General features: G+C 43.0%; 1 protein-coding gene across 1 annotated transcript in view; it reads left to right on the top strand.

Moving 5' to 3' along the window:
* The window catches only part of LOC148822896 (protein Jumonji-like), a 142,562-nt gene that overhangs the window by 109,141 nt on the left and 10,247 nt on the right, over positions 1-23,174 (top strand). The window contains exons 7-13 of the mRNA XM_088929014.1: positions 5,286-6,453; positions 11,792-12,279; positions 16,237-16,329; positions 16,825-16,943; positions 17,718-17,788; positions 19,338-19,452; positions 22,478-22,583. Of these exons, the coding sequence (XP_088785140.1) occupies positions 5,286-6,453; positions 11,792-12,279; positions 16,237-16,329; positions 16,825-16,943; positions 17,718-17,788; positions 19,338-19,452; positions 22,478-22,583 (2,160 nt within the window). The remainder of the gene's footprint in view (positions 1-5,285; positions 6,454-11,791; positions 12,280-16,236; positions 16,330-16,824; positions 16,944-17,717; positions 17,789-19,337; positions 19,453-22,477; positions 22,584-23,174) is intronic.

Genomic DNA, 23,174 nt, shown 5'->3' with positions numbered 1-23,174 from the left:
ATGCAAACTGACATGAACATATGGACCAAATATTTAAATAGCTTGATATTTTAAGATCTTATGTTTCCTGTATTATGCTTTGAGCCCTCAAGAGTGCCACCCTTTCATCTTATTTTCATTTATTTCAATGCCCCTTTAATCTTAATACTTGCTCCTTGAGGTCCATTTCTAATGGATGTATACAGCTCTGTGCTCTGCATGAAAGCCTTATTCCATGTTTTTGTCTAGAAGGAGCTTTTTTCTCTGTACATTTGAATTTTTAAAAGCCATCCAAGTGCAAACTACCAAGCTTTATCTATCTTGCTGTGTACAACTGCTTGTCAACTTGTCATTTTGCAGAATAAACCGAGACAGCAGGGAACTGATTGTTAAGAGGTTGAGGGGACACACTAGTCCTTTAATAGAAACCCGACAACAGTTTTGCCCCAGCTATTTAAATTATAGCCATAGGAAGTTTAGCAGTGGTAGCTGATATGTCTGTCATGTGGAAAAAAAACTAGGGCGGGGAAAAAAATTCCAGTCAAGTTTGTTTTCTGGGGAGAGGGTGGCTGTCTAGGCAAATACAACTCTGATCCATTTTCTAAAAGAAAACTGTTAAAAAAATGTTTTCTTCATAGTGACAGGACGCTACAGTGGGAGACTGAGGTATCTGTATCCAAGTCCTGAATATTAGACAGGGAGAGAGGAGTGGAAGGGTTAAGTCCTTTTCTTCCCCTCTCCTGGTTCTCTGATGGCTCGCAGAGCTGCAGATGTTTCATGTTAATCTTCCTGTCATGCAGCAGCTGGGCTATGGCAACACATGATGTCATTTCAGCTCCTCTTCCCTGAGCTCACGTGCAGCCAAATCGTCAGCTTCAAAGATTTTTTTGTTTTGTTTCTGGTTGCTCTGGTATTGATACGTGAGAGCACAGCAAGTCTAGGCTTTCACTCCTCAGAATTGCAGTCCAACTCCGAGACTCGGAAAACAGCTTTGCTCGTCACAACCTGACGGCGAGCTTTTCTCCCATTCATCCTGACAAACTGAACCATTGCAGTACCAGCCAAGACTCAAGTGCGCAGACTCTCCAGAGACTTGTGGGATGGTGTCAGTGAGCCCTCTAGTGGTACATCTGGATTGTTGTTATGAGGCTACGTAAACACCTCATGTCTGAAGAATTGTATTAAGTTTCAAGCTAATTTAAGCCTTAAGCTGATCGTCAGTAATGAGCCATCTTCATGTTTAATTATTGAAATCCTTAATTGTCACATAGTGAAGGATAAATAAACCAAAACAGATTGTTATTTGGCATACAAGTACAAAGAACTTGTATCTAAACTAGAAAATGTAATTAGTATGCTGTTACTTTATTAACCTGAAATCTTAAATGTGTGAAATTGACTTTTGGCATGAGATCTCTGCTGAAAGTGACATTAGTGCTCTCTGAAGTGGTACTAAACTCTTACTGGCTGGACCAGACTGCAGATTTTGCTTTTTAATCGTAATATCACGTTTATTAGCTTATGTAAATCAGATATACTTGTATCGAGTCTTTTTAACCTGTTGCAAGTTGATTTGAGTGTATATTTGTATTCTAGAAACTTCAGCAGTGTTGACACTGAAATGTTACCTGTGCAGGATGCAGCAGTACAAAACAGACAAAGTTCTGTATCCCACAGACCTCAGTGTAGAGACCAACCCCAGTTTATTCCTCATTTCTTGAAGCCTGAGAAAAGCTGTGCCAAAAATCAGCAAAGTTGCATAGCTGATCTGTTTATCTTACATTTGCCTGTGCATGTTAACGCAAAATAAATGGATGTTTGCTTTGTTGCACAAAAGGTTTTAGGCATTGATGTATTTAAGATTCCCCTTCTTAAATTCTGAAACTGATGTAAACCTCAAAGAGGAGTCCCGTCTTCTTCCCGGGTTTCTGAAACTAGTGTAAACCTCAAAGAGGAGTTCAGTCTTCTTCCCGGGTTTTGGTGGCAGAGAAATGACCAGACTGGTCCTGGTGCAGATCAGTGGGACTAATTTCTGCTGCTAGAGGTGACCCATAATTCATGTGATGGGCAAGTAGCAGCTATATCACCCTGTAACTCACAAGTTGTAACTCACTGAAGCTCAGCAGGTGTGAGCCTGGTCAGTGCCTGGATGGAGACCTCCTGGGAAAGCTAAGGTTGCTGCTGGAAGAGGTGTTAGTGGACCCTATGGTCCGTGTGGAAGACCCAGTATAGTGATGGGGGGACATTCTGTATTAAAAAAAAAGGTGCCGTCCTTCAAATAAGACTTATTAAAACCGAGGGACTGACCCTGTCTGGTCATTTAAAAATCCCAGGGTTCTTCTTGAAAAGAGTAGTGTGTTACCCTGTTATCCTGACATTTTCCTCTGGCCTTTACCAATCATGGCCTCCTAATAATCCCCATCTATGAACTGGCTTCATCACTCTGTTCTCCTCCCCACTGATAGCTGGTGTGTGGTGAGCGTTCTGGCGCGCTATGGCTGCTGTTGCATCATCCAAGTGGGTGTTGCACATTGGTGGTGATAGTGGTGATACCTGTAAAGCACTGAGTGCACTGTCCAGAAAAACACTATATAATTAAGATTATGTGCAATGTTTCTGCTTTCAGGCAGTGTGCTATTGGAGCAACATTTTAATGCTTTCTGGGGTTGGAGGGGCTTTCCCCTCACTGCAGATTTGTTTGCTCTCCAGCACAGAAGATAGGATCCTGGGAAAAGCTGTGATGTGCAGAAGATGCCATCAGCAATGAGGAGGCGCACTGTGCACAACGTGTGGTATTTCACTTCACAAGCTCTGCAAGGGTTTTCCCTCTCTGCCCATCCCCACACAAGAACACGTGTTCCAGAGCTCGTCAACACGCTGCTACAGGGCCACAGCACTCTTTAATTAGTGCAGTCGTTGCCAGATGCCGCAAGCTTGATGGAACACAAGCACGCGCCTGGCATTGGAGGGTTTTGTACAACGTCATTAATGTGTACGAGCTTTGATGTGGTGGGGGTGGGGTCCGAAAGATCCTTTGATTATGCTCAGGCGAAAAAGTCCAGTTCGCCTAGAGCTAAAGCTGAGCCTTTTGCCAAAAACGTGGAGATCTTTGACATTTGTACATTGCGGATTCAGGGGTGCTCTGTGAAGGGAAGTCCTGTGTGGGGGGGGGGGGAGAAGCTAGCAGCATTTGATTTCTTCCCCGGTTTTCTTGCCAGCCACTTTCTGAATTTTCGCTTCACCAGTTTGTTTTTTGTTGCCCACCCACTCAGTCGGAGTTTGCCGACTTGGCGAGGAGCGCGTGCGGCCGCGCTCCTCTGGCACTGCCGCTTGTCTGAGCGTCTCGTCCCACGCCGGGCGGCGAGCTCCCAGGAGAGCTCCAGCCAGAGGAACAGCAGGAGCTGCCAGCCCGCTGTAAACCAGCACCTCTGCTGCAGTGGGGGTGCAGCTCCTTGGTGGATCCCAGGGGCTGATGACGATCGGCGTCACCCAGTCTGCGTCACCGGACTCGTCCCGCTTTACGTGAGCCGTTAGGGAACACCCAAGCTCAAATTTTTCAGGCTTTTTATAGCACTGCAAGTTGCTTAACAGGAATAAAACATAATCTGAGACAGACTAATAATTGGAGCTAATTAGACTAATTAGCTTTTTCTGACGGCTGTTTCTTGTTGGGCTTTCATTATTATGAGTTCCACAGGTCATTGGTGACTAAAGTGTCTGCTTAAAAAAAAGCATGTTACTAGCAGTTCCAAGCCTAAACAATGAGGAGATCAGCTCTGACTTCTTGCACTTCTGCGTTGGAGTGTCATACAGTAATGGATGTCATACAGAGGACTGTGCTGGAGGAAGTGAAATAACTTGGGGTACACACAGTTCAAATTGATTGCAGAGATACAGTTAGATTTAGGAACATTTCAGTAATTCTTTGCTTCTGGATTACGTCAATCCCATATGGTGAGAAATGTAGCAATTGGTTATGGATATTCTGCCTATGTGTAGGGCAGCGTTTTGATGTTATGTATTGTTTGAGTAATCGCAGTTGCATATTGCCTGTCATGTAAGCAGGCGATATCAGGTGTAGTCTAAGTGTGTGTATACAGTATATAAGTCAAAAAAGTAAAACACAAGTGCTCAGCAACTCTTAAGTATCCACAGGGATGGGACAATAGCCAGGAAAGCTGCAGTTGAAAACTAAGAGGGTTTTCGAGGGGTTGCAATAATTAGGTAGCTTTTTGGTTGTTACTCACAGCGCTTAAGTTTTCTCCACTGTTTTTGTAGAATTTGAGAAATTGAGGCTCTCCAAAGACATTCTCTGGAGAAACTTTTGCACAATTTCAAGACCATATGGTTTGAAAATGTGGCCAAGGAAGTCAAGAATTCCTGCTGGGTAAAATATTTGATTTCCCAGAGTTTCTTCTGATCAGAGGGGTCTCTTTCTCAATAAACGTCCTCTTTCAGATTTCAACTCTGCAGCAAGAAAAGAAAACCATTTCATGTTGGAAATCAGTTGAATTTTAAAAGATTAATAAGAATGGAAATATAGATTTTTTTTCCCAACTTGGGATAAAGTTCAGATTTAGCAATGAACTATTTCGTATATGATATCTAGAGCTGGGAAGAAAAAGCTTCTACTTTTGCTTAGGTTTTTAGAATTAATTTGTTATACGTCTTAGCTGTTACAGTATTTAAAATGACTAACCGTTGCCTTTTCTGAAATGAAATTAGATTTAACGTGCTCTGCATCACAGCTGGTACTACACGTAGAGGGGTGGCAAATACTCGTTCTCTGGAATGAGGTATAGTTTGGTATTGTTCAGTTTTTTAGATACTGGGCCTGAGCATTTCTGATTGTTTTTACGACTAAATTTCTGGTGGTTCTTTCTAAGACAGTTGCATTTGAATTGTAGAACATGTTTTGCATATCTGATGCATCTTCTCCTGTGGAAAAGCCATAAGGATTTTCTATTCTTAGAATTGTAAGTTTATGTTAAACCTTAATTTATGGTTCAATAAATGTACATATATTTCTTCAGGGCATCTTGTTTTTTCTCTAAAGCAGTCTGTAATAAAGCAAGTGGACATTATGGACTCATAAACCTTCTTAGAACTTCTCAGCCCCCCCCCAGACATTGTGGGGCACAGTAGAGTGACACCCTGTAACCGTCCAGTGTTAGTCAATGTAAAGGGGGAGCTGTAAGACGCAAAGACACGATATAACGGTTTTGGAAGTGAAAATGCATTCTGGTTCAGTTCTTTCAGTGCCTAATCAGGAAATTAAATTCAGTCTTTGCGACTTTCTCCTGCAGGTTTCGAAAGTGAACGGGTTCACCCGGGCCTCCTCCGCAGGGGCGCACACGCCCAGTGCCAAAAAGACCAGAGACTTCCGACAGTCGCCGTCCAAAACTGTGAAGTACACAGCCACCGTGACCAAGGGCCACGTCACCTACACCAAAGCAAAGAGAGAACTGGTCAGGGAAGCCAAACTTGGTCACAGCAGACACACCGCCTCTCACCCCGCCCACCATCACAGGAACCACCATCACAGCCATCACCACCCACACCCCCGCGGCAGTGCTGCCGCCCACCCTCGCCTCCCTCACTCCAACTCAGGAAAAGCTGAAAGAAGCAATGCAAAAACTCGCAAACAGGTGCTATTATCCAATGGGGTGCACAAGGCCAACGGGAGCTGCCTGCGCCTCAATGGGAGGCTCAACGGGCGGCTCGGTGCCAAGGAGGAAGGCAGGCGGGTGCGCGAGGGCCTGCGACACTCGAAGAGGCGTCTGGAGCCTGCAGCGAGCGGCGGTGGCAGCCTCTCAGGGAAGCGGCTGCCAGTTGACGCCAAGAAGGCCAGGCTCCAAGCCCGCCCCCCTGAAACGCGCAGCAAGACCGCTCACCCGGAAAAGGCCCCGCCCCCGCCCCCGCCCCCACCCCCACCCCCAGCCCCGGCCCCAGCCCCGGCCCTGGCCAACGGGCACGTGAAGGAGGCGGAGCCACCCAGCTCGGAGAGACAGAGGCCCAAGAGGACATCAGCCAGCAAGTTGGTGTTTGGCAAACAAGCACACCACAAGGTGCAGGGCACCCCGGGTGAGAACTGTTCTACTACCTCAGCAACCGAGCCCTCCCCCACCCCTCATAAGCCAGCAGAACCTAAAGCGGAGAAAGAGAAAGGCAAGACCGGCTGGTCCTCCATGACTGAGGTGCCTGTCTTCAGGCCCAGCCACAAGGAGTTCCAGGACCCCCTGGTGTACATGGAGTCTATCCGGGAGCAGGTGGAGCCCTATGGCCTGTGCAGGGTGATTCCTCCCCCGGACTGGCGGCCGGAGTGCAAGCTGAGCGACGAGATGCGTTTCGTCACGCAAGTACAGCATATTCACAAGCTGGGCAGGCGCTGGGGCCCCAACGTGCAGCGGCTTGCCTGCATCAAGAAGCATCTCAAATCTCAGGGCATTACCATGGAGGACCCCCCACTCATAGGTAAGTCTCTTTTCACATACAGCCCCGGGCGCCTCTGGTTTGGTCAGCTTGAGACAGAGCAAGTTCCCTGAGCCTAGAGGACCTCTGATCGGCTGCCTTAGTGACTTAAGGCCACATCTAGTAGAACAATGCCCGTGTTTTTCCTGTCAAAGAAAGGCCTTTGCGTGCTGTGTCACACACTCCTGAAGATATTTGCCTATATGGTCCTGTACACACAGGAGATTGCCTTCTCGTGGGAAAAGGACAGGCATTGTTTGAATCTACAGCACCCCTGCACTAGGGAAGTTAGAAGTAAAGTGAATACAAGACGAGATCTTCAAGCCAAGTCAGTAGATTTGGGGTTTAACAGGGGTATCTCTCAGGGGTTGTGTACAGGTTAGTCAGCTGAGATCCCTTGGCTTTCTGGCAAATGGCTGTACCTGCAGCTTCCTGGTAATGCCAGTGAGGGACTAACCTTCCTTTCAGGTGGTGTGGAGCCCACCGTGTGTCTGCCTCTGCAGGTGGACACGCTGGAGGTGCTCGGCCTTGTGTCTCTTTGCCTCTCAGGGGGGTATGGTCGTTACTGCCAGAGAACCGAGCCGCTTAATCAAACTCCTGACTACAGTTTTCTGGTGCAAGTATGAGTCTGTAACTTACCCAGCTCACCTTGGTCAAACCTGGGTCAGTACAAGTGCTTGGTACTGATCCCATGTTTCAAATTGTATACTGTGAGGTCCATTGTAAAGAATGTTTGTGCCCTGCTATTTCTAGGGGTGTACAAAAAGAAGGCTCACAGATCTGGGAATTGCATAAGAGTAGATGTGGTACATTTTCCTTGACATTAGCTAAGATCTGCCTGTTGCATTTGTCTTTCTTCGTATATGCTCATGCACCAGTGGTAGCTGGAAATGCACCGCAATGTTACAGCATAAGCACTAACAACCCCCTGATTGAACTTTTCGCTGGTGTGCCACTCTGTGCGTCTGTGGCTGTCTAGAACAGGGGACGCAGATGAGGCATCCGCGTGTTGTACGACTCGAATAACATTTGGTCGTGTAAGATGTGCAGAACGTTGTGCCATCGACGGGCAGGGTGTTTTTATTTTGCCCCACTTGCTCAGTTGTTTAGAGTGTACATCAGGGTGCTTCAGAAAGATATCAGATACAAAGAGAAGATGCATCCCGTAACCTTTATTTACTAATAATTGTATGCTGAATGCAGCGGGTTCCTGCTTTGTCTTTATGGGCTTGTACAGAAAGGACACGTTTCTGCACATCACCACACAGAGAAACTGCTCAGTGCTTTGATGGAAATTAAAGATAAGGCCCTTTCTGAAAGTTCACTTGAGGGGAAGTTTTCCCCTCTTTCAGATTATCTACTGTTGGAACGTATTGGGCTGTTTATACCGTGAGAACGTGATTGTTTGCCGTACACTGAAGTAAAGTCAAAATGAAAACAATTAATCTTACGACATACAAAACAGACCAAGGATGCAAAGGGTGTTTTCTTCTCATATTCTAAGTAGGGGGAAAGAATTTTGTTCTCCTAAATGGTCTTTTTTTTTTGGCTTGGTCTTTCTTTAACTTGAGATGGGTTGGTTTTCACCAACCCATAACACAAGAAGTTAAGTGTGGTACTGCTGGCTGTGGCAGCCTTGTTTATTCGAAGAGTACCATACTTTGGATTCAGTGCCGCCTTTTGTTTTGGAACAATCAAAAAAAGACCGTGAACAAAATAGGGATTTAGTTTCTCTTTTAAGAATATACAGTTGACACCGACGAGTGAATAGAAATGAGCATTAAATGTTTATTTGTCCTCTTTTGCCCGTGGTTGGTTATTACATGTAGACTAAGGCTCTTCCAGTTCACTGGAGTTCATTCTTTTAAATTAAATCCATGTGCATGTTCAAAAAGATGGATGACCTGACTGGCCTTTTCTATGCTTGGTCTGTTTTGGTAGCGCCTTACCTTCCATGCTCTCTGAAATGATTTCAAAGATCTCTGTTTCACCTTGGTTCCATATTATTCTCTCAAAACAAGCAGATATATAGTGAAGCGCCGAAATTTAAAAAACCTGTTCGGTTACGGGTCCTTCAGTTTGGGCATTGAGTGGCATTTTTAGAAGCTGAAGATGTTGTTCGAGATGGATTTCCAGGTAATGAAGAAAATATTCTTCTCCTGAGGTAGGCTTCACTGCTTTTTGTAAAACACTAAAGAACAACGCTTGAGTAACTCAGTAATCTTTTTATACTTTTTTTGTGAAAGGACATGTTCCTTTTCTTAATTATTAATTTTTTTTTGCCTTTTGTGACATGTCATCCAAAGTGCTTCAAAAAGGACACAACCTCTCCTTTACATGTTCAGAAATTCAGAAAGGGAACATAATACCAAGTCCTACCTGGAGGTGTTAAATGAGCAACATGCTGAGAGATGTGCTCTTGACAAAGCAAGCAAACTAGCAGGCAAAATAGGTTTGTGAGGGTTGAGGGTCAGGGCTCCCCATCAAGCCACTTGTCTTTTGTGACTAAACGGTTCCTCTGTTGTAAAGGATTTAAATTTCACTCCTCCTCTGTGTAAAGTCTTGCTGTGTTTGCTGGTGTGCGTGGTGTCTGTCTTGTCGCTGCATGTGCTTACAAACTCTACTGTTTTTGCTTGTGCATGCCCCAGATCAGGAGTTCCACTGTTTTGCTGATGCTTCCACATGAGAATTAGGGCATGCAAGTTAAACCAGTGTGCACACCACCATTCAGTCGCCAGAGCCCTTGCAAATAAGAAACCACGTCATTTTTGCTCTTTTGTGGTATTTCTTAGTGCGTTGGTGTTGTCTTGCTTCGCAAATCCCTTGCATGTGCTTCTAAACAGGAGCTTGGTCACTAAAAAAAAAATCCCTTTCATCAGCGTGGGGAGTTTCTTGCAGACTGCAAGAGCAGGACAAGTCCCATCCTACTGCACGCAGGATAAGATATCTAAATACATTGTCCTTCCGAGCAATGGAGTGCCGTGCACAGTGTGGGGTCATTTCTCTCCATGATAATGAAGCCTGGAAACCTGCGGTGCTAATTTTAAACAGGAAGACGTATTGCCTTCAAAGAGTGAGCTGTGGTTTACATCGATGCTGGCTAATTTAGTCATTACATTTTATTTTTCTTCTGCATGGGTGTAGAAATATACCTGCACGTTTTCTGTCATGTAAGCCCTGTAATTAGCTGTACCTGGTTTTGAAGCTGGGAGAGGCTATAGGTCATACTAGACACAAGGGTACAGCAAGGAAAGCATGATTCCAATGGAAAAAAAAAAACAGCCATGATGCTAATTAAACTAGCACGTCCTTGTGTCTGCAACCTTATGAGAATTTGATATGAATACCTTTTGCAAACAGTCAACAGCAACATTTTAAAATCAATCTGACTTTAAATTTAGGGCTGATTAGGTTTTTTTTCAGCCATTCGAATACTTGGGAAGCTAAACTCATCATGTCCTGGAGTCTGGTATTTGTAGCTTTTTTTCCAGTGTGATGCAGAGATTCCTGTGTGCCTTCTCATTTGAACAAGAGGTAACATGAGTTACTGTAGGACAAAGGAAAAACAGATGATGGAGGTAGAGCCAGCTGACAAAGTCACCTTTACCTCACTTCACACTTCCAGAACAGCGCCTTTGTAAAGGCGTATTTTGGAATGGAGACCCTGGGAGCCCTAGACAGCGCTGATAATGACGGATTACTCTGACATTGCTGAGAGGGTCACTTTGATGAGATTACAGAGGCATGGGAATTGTCATAAAGCCAAGCGTCATTTATTGTTTAATCACATCCAGGGAGACCAGGAGCACAGCCAGTACTTGTGCTGTGTTACAGGAAAACATTTCCCATTCAGCTCTCAGTAGCTCTTGAATCTGTTCTGGCTGTACTGTTTTAGTTTTTTATTTAGGAAGCGTGAACAGGCACTCCAGGCAGTTCAATGTGTACAGCTCTTCAGAAACAGCTCTCAAAATTGAAAGCTGTTTGTGTGGCTCTTGTGAAATTCCGTAACACATTGAGGAGGTAGGAGTGGATTTTAAGACCGGTAGCCAGGTTAACGTGGGTGAAATGAGGTTTGGGAATAGTGATTTAGGGGTTGCAAGGGACGCTTTATTAATACATAAGACGATACTATCCATACATCATTGTAAAGCACTTTGATATTAAAATCCGGCTATTGTTAATAAACCAGTAATTAGCAGTATTTAATTACTACTAGCTTGATTTCATTTTTTTATTACATGTATAGTTATTTTATAAATGGAATTTGTAACCACTAATCTTTAAATATTTCCAAAAATATGGTAAAAATTGTAAATTTGTATGTCAATGTAGATGTACACAATAGTAACATTTTTATTAACAATAGCCATGTGAAGAATTGAATAAATGTGCTTGCTGTAACTTACTGGTAACACTATGTGCATCTGAACAAATGTCTTGTGCGCTAAGCCGGGTAGTTTTTAAACAAATGTTTATACAAAACATTTGTATGGGGTGCCGGTTTTAATTGGAGATTGTTTTTAATTTGTTTGCTGTTGACATTGGTTTTTAAATAGGAAAAATTATAATATTACTCTTTCTCTCCATACAGTTACAGTTCAGTTTCTTCACTACAGGGTTAAAACAAATACACAACATAGATTTTATGGCATCTAGGCCCAGTGTAAAGAGACTCGATTTAGTGTAAAACATATAAGAAATCATGTATAAGTTGTGGTCCTTAATGTTTTGACACTTTCACACTTTGGACTGATGTAGTCACAAAAGGCTTTGAATTATTGTATCATACATTTACTCAAATTAAAACTAAAAACCCACAAACCGATCGTTTTCTAAAGGATTTTAACAGAACTCAGTTTGGCCTCTTCCATCTGCTCTACAGCATGTACGAGTGTAATCACTGGTAATGTGTTGCAGTGCTCTGAGACTTTCTTGTAAGAAACGAAATCCATTCATGTGCTGTTTGTAAGGAGACAGTGGAGTGCCAGTAAATATTTTAAAACTGAAAGTATAAAACTTGTCTAAGAGCTTTATGCTTAAGATTTAGTTTACCCCCTGCCTGAAATAAGTCTTTTTATCTGATAGCAGTACGTTTAAATTATCTTGTATTCTCTTGATATGTCCTAACGAGATGGGCGGCATTGGGACTTTTATTTTAAACGAACGACTTTGCCATAACGTAAGCTGGAAATTGGAAATACAGATGTCTCGCTGCCTTCTGAACGAAAAAGAGCTTTGCGATGAAGCATTCCAAAGCTCCGATCATGACGCACTGCAGATTAGGCTGCCATACGTGTGCGTCGAGAAATGTGACTCCTGTCTTTTCTTGCCCCTTTGCTAGGAGGCTGCGAGTTGGACCTGGCCCGCTTCTTCCAGCTCATCAACGACATGGGGGGCATGCAGCAGGTGACGGACCTCAAGAAGTGGAACAAGCTGGCCGACATGCTGCGCATCCCCAAGTCGGCCCAGGACCGGCTAGCCAAGCTCCAGGAGGCTTACTGCCAGTACCTACTGTCCTATGACTCGCTGTTGCCCGAGGAGCGCCGTGCGCTGGAGGAGGAGGTCCTGGCCGAGAAGGAGAACCTGGAGAAGAGGAAGGGCCCGCTGGAGGGCCACTCGGAGAACGCCCACAAGTCTCTGCTGCTGCCCCGGTACGAGCCCAAGAACGGGCTCGTCAACGGCGTGGTGCACAAGAACGGCTTCCGCAATAAGCTGAAGGAGCTGGACGCTCAATTCAAAACCGGCAGACGGCGACTATTTGCTCAGGAAAAGAAAGAGAACGAGGAGGAAAATGGTGTTCTTAGTGACCAGCACAAGTGTATATACAAGGTAAGGCTTGCCCTTTCCTTCTTGTTTTTCTCTGCTTCTAATCAGACTATCCTGATAGTCTGACCCCCCCCCCCCCCCCCCGATACCCTGGGGTACGCTTGTTTATGAAATTATGAAATCATCCTCCAAACGCAACATCTTCGCCAGTTCGGCAGTTTGCCCACTTGTCAGATCTTCTGATGCAATCCAGCTGTTGGATCTTGATCTAATAGCTATCTCCTGGATCTCAACCATCCTTCTCCTCTTTGGTCTTCCTCTGGGACATCTTCCAGCTGGAATCCAGCTCACTGCCTTGCTGGATTGCTGGTCTTTGCCCCCTCTCCACGTGGGTCCACCTCATGAGATGATCTGTCCTCTTCTTTGTACACACTCTGCTGCCTGCCTTTTACTCCTCCGATCTCTCTCTTTCTGTTCCTTTATTGCAGTCCAGTTATCACAAGAGCATCACTCTTGTCAAAGCACTTTCTGCTCTTCCTTTGTCTACCAGCCCAATCCCTAAATCCAGACAGTCCTTGAAAATTCCAAAAACCGTTCTGCAGTCAGATTTCACTCCTCAACTACATTGCATGTCGGCCATTTTGTGCTCTGATGGCGGTAATTTCCTGTCTTGTTCTATGCACAGCTATATTGTAATGTAACATTAGTTAAGGAGATGCTATACAGCTGTAGGTAGTTCCCAAGTTTGTATCCATATCTGTAAAAAAAAAAATTGGCGAACTGGATTTTTTTTACTTACGATGGTTTTATCTTGTCAAGTTCTCTTCGGTTCATCAGCTTCCTTCTGTGTCCTCTGGAATGATACAATATATTGTAAAATAGGAAATTTGAAACTTCATTGGAAGAGTTTTTGATTGTCAGGGGTTTTTAGGGGCAGTGCCTAAGGTTATTATATCACAGGGTTAGTATTTTAATACTCTCAATTACTACTCCTATGATTTGATTTGTAATTCAAAGCCAGTCAGTTATTGTCATCTTATTATCTCACTTCCTCGTTATGCAGACTGAAACAGCTTAGTGGCACAGCAACACAACAATAAGCAAAGTCAGTGTATTTTATTGAAATGTTATAGAATGTTTTCAGAATGGGTCACACGGATACCTTGCATTTAGCATGGTTTAAAAAAATTGCACGTAATTGTGAGAATAGCTTTGCCACAGTGAAGAATAAAAGGCCTGATTGATGGCAAAGGGAGGTATAGTGCAGCGCAAACAGCTGAACAGCTCAATTCAGTGATTCGCTTTCGGCTCTGAACACTGCCCTGCTTCATGCTGGAGGATCTGTGAGCTTTGTGCTTCAGGCAAAGAACCTCCATCAAGCCAAGAGAAATTATTGCAACTATAAATTACTGAATGATGACTGAAAGCAAGAGCTTTAGGGGAGTTTGCACAAGATCAGGTTTTGTGTGCCTTGGACACTTTCTGTTATTTTTCTGTTTCGAGCTAGATTTTGTATTTTCGCTCGCTGGTTTTTGCACCGTAGTGGGCTGTGGCTCCGTGCCAAATGAAAGGGAGTTTGGCAGCGGCTTACGGTACCGTTTTAAGGCTGCTTTCCTGCTTCGGTAGAGTCGAAATGAAAACCTTTCAGCGCCAGGTGTGAGGTAAGGTAAGGCAGGCAGCAAAAAGATCTTGATTTTTGTTGCCATCCGCTCATTTCTCTGGTGTCCGTACACGGACGAGCGTAACATAAACGTCCGCTCGGCTGTGGTGCACGGAGTGCAGGAAGACAGAATAGATTGCCAGTCGAGAAACCCCTGTCACTTTTCCCCATTACTCGGCTTGTGCTTGTTCTTGCTTTTACGCTTGTTTGGGTTGTCGCAGATGTCACTGAAATGGTTTCTTTGCCAGTGTTTGAAGCAGAAGTCTGCCTTGCCTCTTCAGCGTGCTGCTGGTTCAGAGAATGCTCATTCTGTCTCGTTGCCTTGCAGCAGGCAGTCTTGATATGCTGTAGCACCCTTCATACCACGGTGTGCCCCGGAACTCTTCAGAATTATACGGCATAGCAGTTCACATTGTAGCAACAGCATGGAGCATGTGGGAGAAGAGGACAGGAAAATGCAAATTCCCAGTGGGAGAAAAACCTCTGGGAGTCCCGGATCCAATGGGTAACCCCCACCCCACCCCAAGCAGTTTGTGGTACTTTAAAATAAATGGCAAACAACCTCTGCGATATCACAGGTTGGGATTTTGCTGTCCTCGGTGTGTCATCGGGGTTATCAGAAGTAGCTGAGACTTCCTGGTTCTGCCATCTTAGATGTAGCATTCCAGCGTCTGATGGCACAGGTCTGTGCACTGGTATCCAGGCAGTGGAAAGTTAAAAAAAAAAGTGGGGATGTTTGTTGCATTGTGTGTACAATAGCAGCCATATTAGATTATAGACTGAGAAAACCTGTTTCATTAGTCTGTTTCTGAGCCTCAGTATAGATGATGAAATCTTAGGGGCATCTCTTCTGTGGTTTGGGAGGACATTCTGAACATTTGGGGCCGTCTAGCTAAAGACTCCCCTGCCAGCGCAGGTGTTTTCCTTGTGGAAAAAGACCCTGGTCTGTTCCTGTGCCTGTGGGCTGTGGCTGGTGGGAGCGCGTGGCAGTCTTTGCTGGAGACCCACTGTAAAAGTGCTTCCATGAGAACAAATCCATAGCATCGCTGTTGTATTCGACTTTTCAGCTGCTTAAGCGCGTGCTGTCTTTACACTTGTGCCACGGTGCGTTTTCTCTCGGTAAATGACAAGGGTTGCTGAAAGCAGAACAATGAAACAAGCACACAGCTTATTTCTGTAAAGAAACCAGCACAGTCTCTATCTTATCTTGAAAGCGCCTGTAACAGATTCAATTCCCTCCCCAGTTTCCTGGCTCTGCTCTTTCCCTTGAGGATACTAACCTGTTTTGTTCAACACTTGCTCATAACTGTATTCCGACTTGCTGTGAGGTCATCTGTCCTCTTTTTTGTTTTTAACCCTTAAGAATGCCACTTTTTTTAACTGAGCGTCTTTTCAGATCCGAAAACCACAGCCTCTCTGTTTTTATCCGTGAAAACCCATTACTAAGCCACCTCCACAAAGGAGTACAGCATTTTCATTCAACCCTGGAGTTTCAAAGAGGGTGTCTTTGACTCATTAATACATCAGGAGCAGGGGCCTTGGACAGCTTGAGCACAAGAAGCATTATGGCATGAGAAGCAGACACATTTAAAATCACTTATTTATTATCGCTTATAATAATCGCCCACAAGAATACAAACATAGCTTTAAAGCTAAACAAGCTGTTTTGGACACTTAGATTCAGATGGTATTTTTCCCATTTGTACTTAGAAGCAAGTGTCATTTATAGATTATTTATAAAGACTGATTACAGTCTTTGGACAGTATCCATTGATTGTAAAATTATAACTGCAGAGCTCTTTCTCAGAAAAGGAAGGTAAATCCAAGCCAGGTCATTAAAGACTGATAAATCTCGCCCATTACATTTAAAGTCAGGGGGGCAATATGTTTAAATATGTGCTAACAAGATTCTGGTCAGTTTAGACTTTATACAAGAAGCCCCACTAATGGATGCAGAGTTTCAAAGGCTGTAGGCTTTCAGCGTAATGTGTGCTTTTGGATTAGAAAGCAGTACAGCTGAGCACTGAACACTCAAATTCATTTAATATATGCAAATTGACTATTTCATGCAGGTAGGAAATGCAAACTAAATAGTAGACACTGAGCTTTAAGATACCTTTGACAAAAGGTTAGACAACCACAACTTGTCTAGCAGAAGATCTGAAAGAAGAAGAAGGAAACAAAATGTTAAGACAGTTTAGCGTTGAACTGAAATCAAAGGAAGTTACTGTACAATTGTGGTCTTCCACGGCACCCAGTATGGGGAACATCCATCTCGGAGGACTGTGCCTTTTCTATAGAAAACAAAGCATCTGATTAAACTTAAAACCAATTATCCTGGTGTTGATGTTTGTTTTCAGGGGAGGTCAGTATCCCTGACTACATTCTACAGGACAGCCAGGAACACCATGAACATGTGCTTTAACAAAGAACCTGTGGCAGCTGAAGTCGAGGTAAGGGTATGACCTGCGGTTTACTTTGGTAAAATGCAGTATATTTCCCCCGTCTTTCTTCACTGACTCTTAACTCCAAGGGTGACACTGGCTTTTCACTAAGTTGGGATCTGGTAAAGACTCTTATTGCCAATTGCTGTGTAAAAAACAATTATTAAAAAATGTGTGGAACGATTAAAGGAAGTGTATTCTTTTAACTTTGAGATCGTTTGGAATGAAAATCAGAAAGTCCTTCCACTATTAAGAAACAGTGGTCCCTTCATTGAAACATTACTTCTTTAATTGGTCAGTTTGTAACGCATAAGTAAGAGATGCCTTAATGTGACATCTAAGATTAACTTGCCTCAGGCTCCTCCAGGACCAAGACTAGATATCATGGATTCAGGGTGGTACTGGAAGGCGATCCGGATGGGGGCTCACCAGGTCCAGAGTTTGGAGACCCCTGGTGTAGATGATGTTTGGTCACAGCGAGGATGTCTTTCTCTCTGATTACAGCAAGAATACTGGAGGATAGTGGAGCAGAAGGAATGCCATGTGGCAGTGCATTATGGGAAGGTGGATACCAACACACATGGGAGCGGCTTCCCTGTGGCAAAGTCAGAGCCATTTTCAAAGTAAGCTGCTCCATCTCTTTTGTAGGAAAGCGTGTCTGTGGCCCGCCCCCCCCCCCCCCCCCCCAGTGTACACTGCAAGCCATCTGACCATCTGAATCCTAGAGTCTGTCGCTAAAGCTTTACATATTTTTGTATCGTTGAAGGTTTTAATGTTGATTCTTCTTACATGTGATTTTTTATGTAGTGCAAATCAACTCTATTACTGGCTCCCCATCTTAAAGAGATTAAATCCTAATTGCCTGTGATACACAAGCCAGATTACAACAACAAAACACATTCCTATTCATTTGAAGTTTAATTTTCTCTTAATTGTATTTGGCTGGGCTATAAAGAATTGCAGTCATGCGCTAAACACTATTGATCAGCACTATCGCTATTTGTTCAGTTCTAAAGTGGGTTTCATTTTTGTGTGATTTATCTTGGGGACAGCTGGAGGTTTTTTTTTATATTTAGCAGTTTTTCAAGCAGCACAACCTCTTGCTCAACTAGTTGAAAAAGGCCTAGTGTTCTGGCTAAACGGTTGAAGATTCAGACTGAATTGGGTTGGAAACAGTTTAGGAGAGAAGCCCTTGAACATTTCAGCATAACTTGCAGCTTTGAGAAATTAGCTATTGAATTATAAGGCCGTCTAGGAAACTTGATTTGGTCACCATTCTTCCTGTACCTTCATGTAAGGGAACATCACATGTTGCATGACAAGAATGTAGTTGCTAGACTCTACAGTATGGGGTAAATCAACTGGATTATTAATGGTGATTTTGTTCTTCCATACAGGCATGGATGGAACCTTACAGTCCTTCCTAATAATTCAGGATCCATCCTGCGCCATCTTGGTGCTGTGCCTGGTAAGACATCCATGCTCTTTTCCACCGAAGAAGCTCAATGCGCCCACAGCGGCACCAGTTCCAGTTTTTAAAATGGGGAAATGCCAGTCATGCTGTTGTGCAAGATTTTCTTCAGCGTTCAGAACAGGCTTTCCTAAAGAAAGAAGAGCCAACTTTTTTGTCTGACACTATATTAAACCTGTTCGTGATTGACTACCAGCTCCAGCTAAAGCCGTGTTTCACCTATTAGATCACGTTTTGGCTTGCTCAGAAAAAAGAGGTAGTTTTGATGTCTCATTAGTTGAGCTGAGGAGACATTTTTGGTGGCCGGTCATGATAATCCTGGCCCTTCGTGCCCTTTCACCAGTTATAATAAAGTTTAATAACGGCTATTTTAGGCTTACTGCTTGACTCGGTGACATTTGCCTTTCCATTATTCTAAACCACATTACTACCCCAAGGAAGAAAATTAAATAGGAAAAGTTTCTCAGCACTGTTATTCATTTTGGAAACACTTTAAAAGCAGTCTTCAAACAGTAAATAGGTGATTCTAAAATGTATTCTCCCACTCCGTATAAAGAAATATCATTCACAATTATATAAAATTGAGCCTAGCAGATGGATGTTGTTTTAAATTAATGAAAATAACTGGAAATGTTGCAGAAATCAGATACTCTCCATTTTACATTGAAAATGATTTTTATTACACATAAACAAGAGTTCCTAAAGCCTTTCCTAGCAGTGGGGGTTAAAAGCAGCAGCTGACAGCTCCGGTTAAGGAGACGCATTAAGAGTTCAAGGCATATTTTTGGGGACACTGCGGAAGAGAAGTTACCTCCACTACATTTGCGTTTCTTTTTCAGCTCCACAAGGTTCCTTTCTTTGTAAATTATGTACAGTAATAACCATGTATCCCTCCACTTGAGTGCTCGTTTAAATCATTCAGCAGACAGAAAACCATACTGAAAGGGTTGGGCAGTTTCCTCTCCTTTCCAGAATATACAAAAACCCAGCTGATCAGGGTTTCAAGTGAGACTTGGTGTAAGAAAAGGAAGCTGAAGGAAACAAAATTTAAACATGATTTACCAATATAAATGGTTGAGCTTCAGGATGTGTGAAGGCCGTGAATAAATCTACATTTAGGATCCTCTGGCAAAACCTAAATCTATAGTATGTTTAAAAGTGGGATTGTCCAAGCCTGCTTGGTAAGCAGGAACGCAGCTGACATTTTGTGAGGAAAATCAACACACGCCAGGCATTCTTTTAAGTTCATAAACCACATTCCAAGTGCTGTGTTTCAAATCTCGTGTCAAGAGTGAGGCCACCAAAAACCAGCAATAGGAGTTGTTGATTGGGATGGGGGTTGTAATGTTTAGAAAGAAAACTAAAGTCACACAAACAACATAGCACAATTCCCCCCAAAATGCATGCTTAATTATACACAGCAGCCAGGTGGTCACACCTATTAGGAACAGAATCAAAGCTGATTAATAAATTATTGTTTTTACAACATCTAATAGGTCAGATCAGCCCTCTTTCCATTCTCTGATTATTTTTTCTCTCTGTGCAGGAGTGACCATTCCCTGGCTAAACATTGGCATGGTCTTTTCTACCTCATGCTGGTCTCGAGACCAAAATCGCCTTCCATACATTGATTACTTACACACTGGTGCTGATTGCATTTGGTATGTATGCTTTTTTTTTACCTAACTTTCTCTTTTCACAGGTTGATTTATCGCCGTGTGTGCTTATGTAACTCCTTCACAGAGGGTCACACTCTATTAATGTTTTTTTCTGTCCCAGCACTTTTTCCAGCTTCTAACAGTTAAAAAAATTGAAAGAAAAAATATAAACCATCTAATTTTATTGCATTGCCTTTGGTGTACCATGAAACATTTCTAGTGCAGAGGAAGAAAGTTCACTTTGGACAGGCAGCTTCTGTATGTAAGAATCCTGTGTGACTTTGAAAAAGGTTCATTGACAGCAAAGGGATCTTGTAGTAGATGCTTTTCTAGTATTTTGTATACGTTTGCTTTGAGGTCAGTTTTACCCTTTTGATGTCCTGTTAAGAAATTCTGAAATAACTTTTGTCGCTGGTCAGTCAGTAATGATTCTTATGAAGGTTATTACGAGACCACTGAACTATTGAGTGTTTTATTTAAAATCTTCTATGTACAACGCACACTTAGCCATATTGGAATTTCATTTTCTGGTAATTTCTGTGTGCAACGTCGGGCTTAGATTTCAAAGCCATGAATGTTCCTTGCGGCTTACCGTTGAGGTTTACAGCATAAACATTTCTCACGGCTTTTGGTTATGTCGTGCAACAGAAGTTCTAAGTAAAGTTGATAACTTTTAATTTTTCTACTCGGATCAATTGACATTAACCTGAAAATTTAAAGCTGGCAAGTAAACGTTTATGGATCAAAATTAGATATGGGATTTTTTTTTTTAAATCTAAGCATGGTTTCTTTAATCTGAACTGAACTTATTTCCATACAAAGTTTTTCTACTTTTTTTTCTGAAAACTTGAAGGAAACGCCTGAATGTTTGGACATAAAGGAATACGATTTTTCTGAACCCTGTGCATTGGACTGAAGGAAACTCAAATTTAAACCGAAAAACCGATTAGGGCATCGTTGTAGAAATTTGAGGGGCTCGTTTCCATGCCCCCCAAAAAACACCAGTAGGAGAAAACACTCATTTCAGTGGCCGTTTTTGAGTTTGTGTTTGCCAAAGTAGCAGCCCTTTTTTGCCTTTTCAGATTAGGAATAATTTGCTTGCCGAAATGCGGGTGTGATGCTGTTGCGCTGTGTGAACACTTTGATTCTGTTTGCATTAGAACTGCTTTTGATTCTGCGTGAATTGTTGGAAATGAGGAGGCTTGAGGACTGTAAGGCCCATTAGTGTATTGAGGGTGAGGAGGAGACAGTTTGCTCTGGATGGGAAAAGGTTAACGGTACATTGACCCAAGCGTGGTCTGGCCCTGGCTTTCCCCACTAGGTCAAATGGTATCCCTTGCCCCACGGTCTGGTGGCAGAGGGGTGGAGTGATCACCCCTCTTTTCACCAAACTTTTTTCCAAAAAGACCCCCCCCCCCCCAACCTCTAGTCCTCTGCTGCTCGGCCCTCCCAGCTAAGCAAGGCTGGGGTTCAGACTGCTGGGCGGTGTGACAGACTGAGGAAGGTAGGTAACACATTTGATACTTGGCGACAACCAGGAAAAAAACGCCTCAGTGGACGATAAAGGGGACAATTAGTGGAATCTCATTTCCGCAGGTGGAAGAAACGTTTGATCAATGCATGTTGTTTTTTTTTCTTTAATGTTTAAAGTTCTGCATAGCACTTGTATTCATTGTGAAAGTTTTACCTTCCTTTAATTTGCAGGTGAGGATAAGTGTCCTAGGAGAGGCACACTAATTGGTTCTGCAGTGGATATGGGGAGGGGGGTTGAATGTGGGAAGAATTTATTCTTTTCAAATGTCATATTATTAAATGTAATATTAGATTTTGACTAATTTTGACTTCAAAGCTAATTTTGACCTGAAATCTGTCAAAAACAGCATTGCTCATGGCAAAGTCTTGACTGAAAGGTGATGAACTAATTTTATAAACCCCTCCTTTGGTACACTGGCATTTATTTACCTAATGAGAGATCAAGCATTCCTGGAAGAAAATATTTTGCGTGCTGACCTTTTCTTGTTTTGTCTCAAAGGGAGAAATGGTTATTAAATTGCTAGATTTGTTGTTTAGACTTTATTGCTAAATTGTTTTCCATTTGCAGTTTTTTTCTCCAGATTTTAAAGACTATCCTATATTGATTCTATATTTTTTTTTCAGAAAGAAAATGAATATTCCGATTTTAGAGCACTTCCTAACTTTACTGCATTCATAGTGTTCTGTGTTTTCTATGTTTTCCTGTCACATGGTGTCCCTTTAAATTTTGCTGGTTTTTCTCTTTCCCACTTAAAATGTTACAATTCTGTCAATTATGAAGAAAAGTAGAACTGCTTTTCACTTCACATCTCAGCTACTAGTCTCTACTGGTCCCAGAGTGTTGTGCATTTTTCATCACAATCGGGATCTAGAGAGTGGTAATTGCCCTTTGAAGGGGGGGCATGTGGTTGTGAGAATATTTAAAACATGGAACACTATGGCTTCTGTATTTTACAGTATGAGAAGCTTTTCTCTTGCAGTAATGTCGAAGACAAAGACATGGAACGTTTCTGATGACTTGTTCCAACAGCATGCGCTTCACGAGTTATGATACCACGCCACCCTGTTGTGGATTGGTTTGTTTTGAAAACCTTGCAATTGAAAAAAATCCCATTGCGATCGTATGGGTTTCCTGCCTAACCTACAATCTGGCCTCCCTAGAGTCCCCCCTTTACCGTGGGGATACCGGCTGGAACTACTGTACCTGCAAGCACGTCACCGGGGTAGGGTGCACTTCAGTTGCACATGGGGTGGGTTGCCCTCATGCTGTACATAAAACATCGCTGCATAAATTGCAGTTGATTTCCTTAAGAAAAAATTACTTTCATGTGCAGCCCAATCCACAACAGGGTGGGTGATACTAAAGGACGCCGGTGCTGAAAAGGAGAGCTTTGTGGAATGATTTCGTTTACACTTGGAACTCAAGGGTTGTTGTCAGCTGCTGGGCTTCGGGACGCCTCTGTCTGTGGTGCTCACGCTGCTCTCTGTCCCCCAGGTACTGCATTCCTGCTGAGGAGAAGGCTAAACTTGACAAAGTGGTGCACACACTGCTTCAGGCCAATGGGACTCCAGGGCTGGAAATGCTTGAAAAGAACATCATGGTAAGGCTAGTCTTGCTTCTGGATTATAGAATTCAGGCAGGCAGGTCAACTGTGTGACTCCGATTTTCTCAGATTCTGGAAATTAGAAGATGATGCATGTATGCATGCTTTTTTAGGTTTTGTCGTTAAATATGTTTTGGGGCTGTTCTTGGATTCCAAAAGATGACTGTATTTAGAGCACAGCAGGAGGTGACGCATCTCTATTTCTCTTTGCTCTCCAGAAAAGGCCTCCAACCTCAGCCTGCACATTTTTTGTCCCATGAGCCAGTACAGCCACCTTGAGCCCACACCCACCCAGGCTTTCAATGAGACCAGAAAAGAGGCTGGTTGCAGTAATAATTATTAGTTTGGTCCTCGGCACCTTCTCAGCATTTTCTCAGGCAGCATGAAGACAGGTTCTTGAAATAAGCTTTGAACAAAATCTAGAATTCATTTCCAGTTCCCATCTTAAGTCTTGAAGAAAATTAGTTTTATGGACAAAAGGAAGTCAGTTTTAAGTAATAAATATTAAGGTGGTCCTTACGAAGACTAGTTATGAGATTTAAATTAACTTACATTTTGAATTTGAACACTCAAGTTTTTGTTGTGCTT

Source organism: Atractosteus spatula, chromosome 12 (assembly GCF_055471065.1).
Source record: "Atractosteus spatula isolate fAtrSpa1 chromosome 12, fAtrSpa1.hap1, whole genome shotgun sequence".
NCBI lineage: Eukaryota > Metazoa > Chordata > Actinopteri > Semionotiformes > Lepisosteidae > Atractosteus > Atractosteus spatula.
Note: the sequence above shows the minus strand (reverse complement) of the source record. Positions and strands in the feature narration are given on the sequence as shown.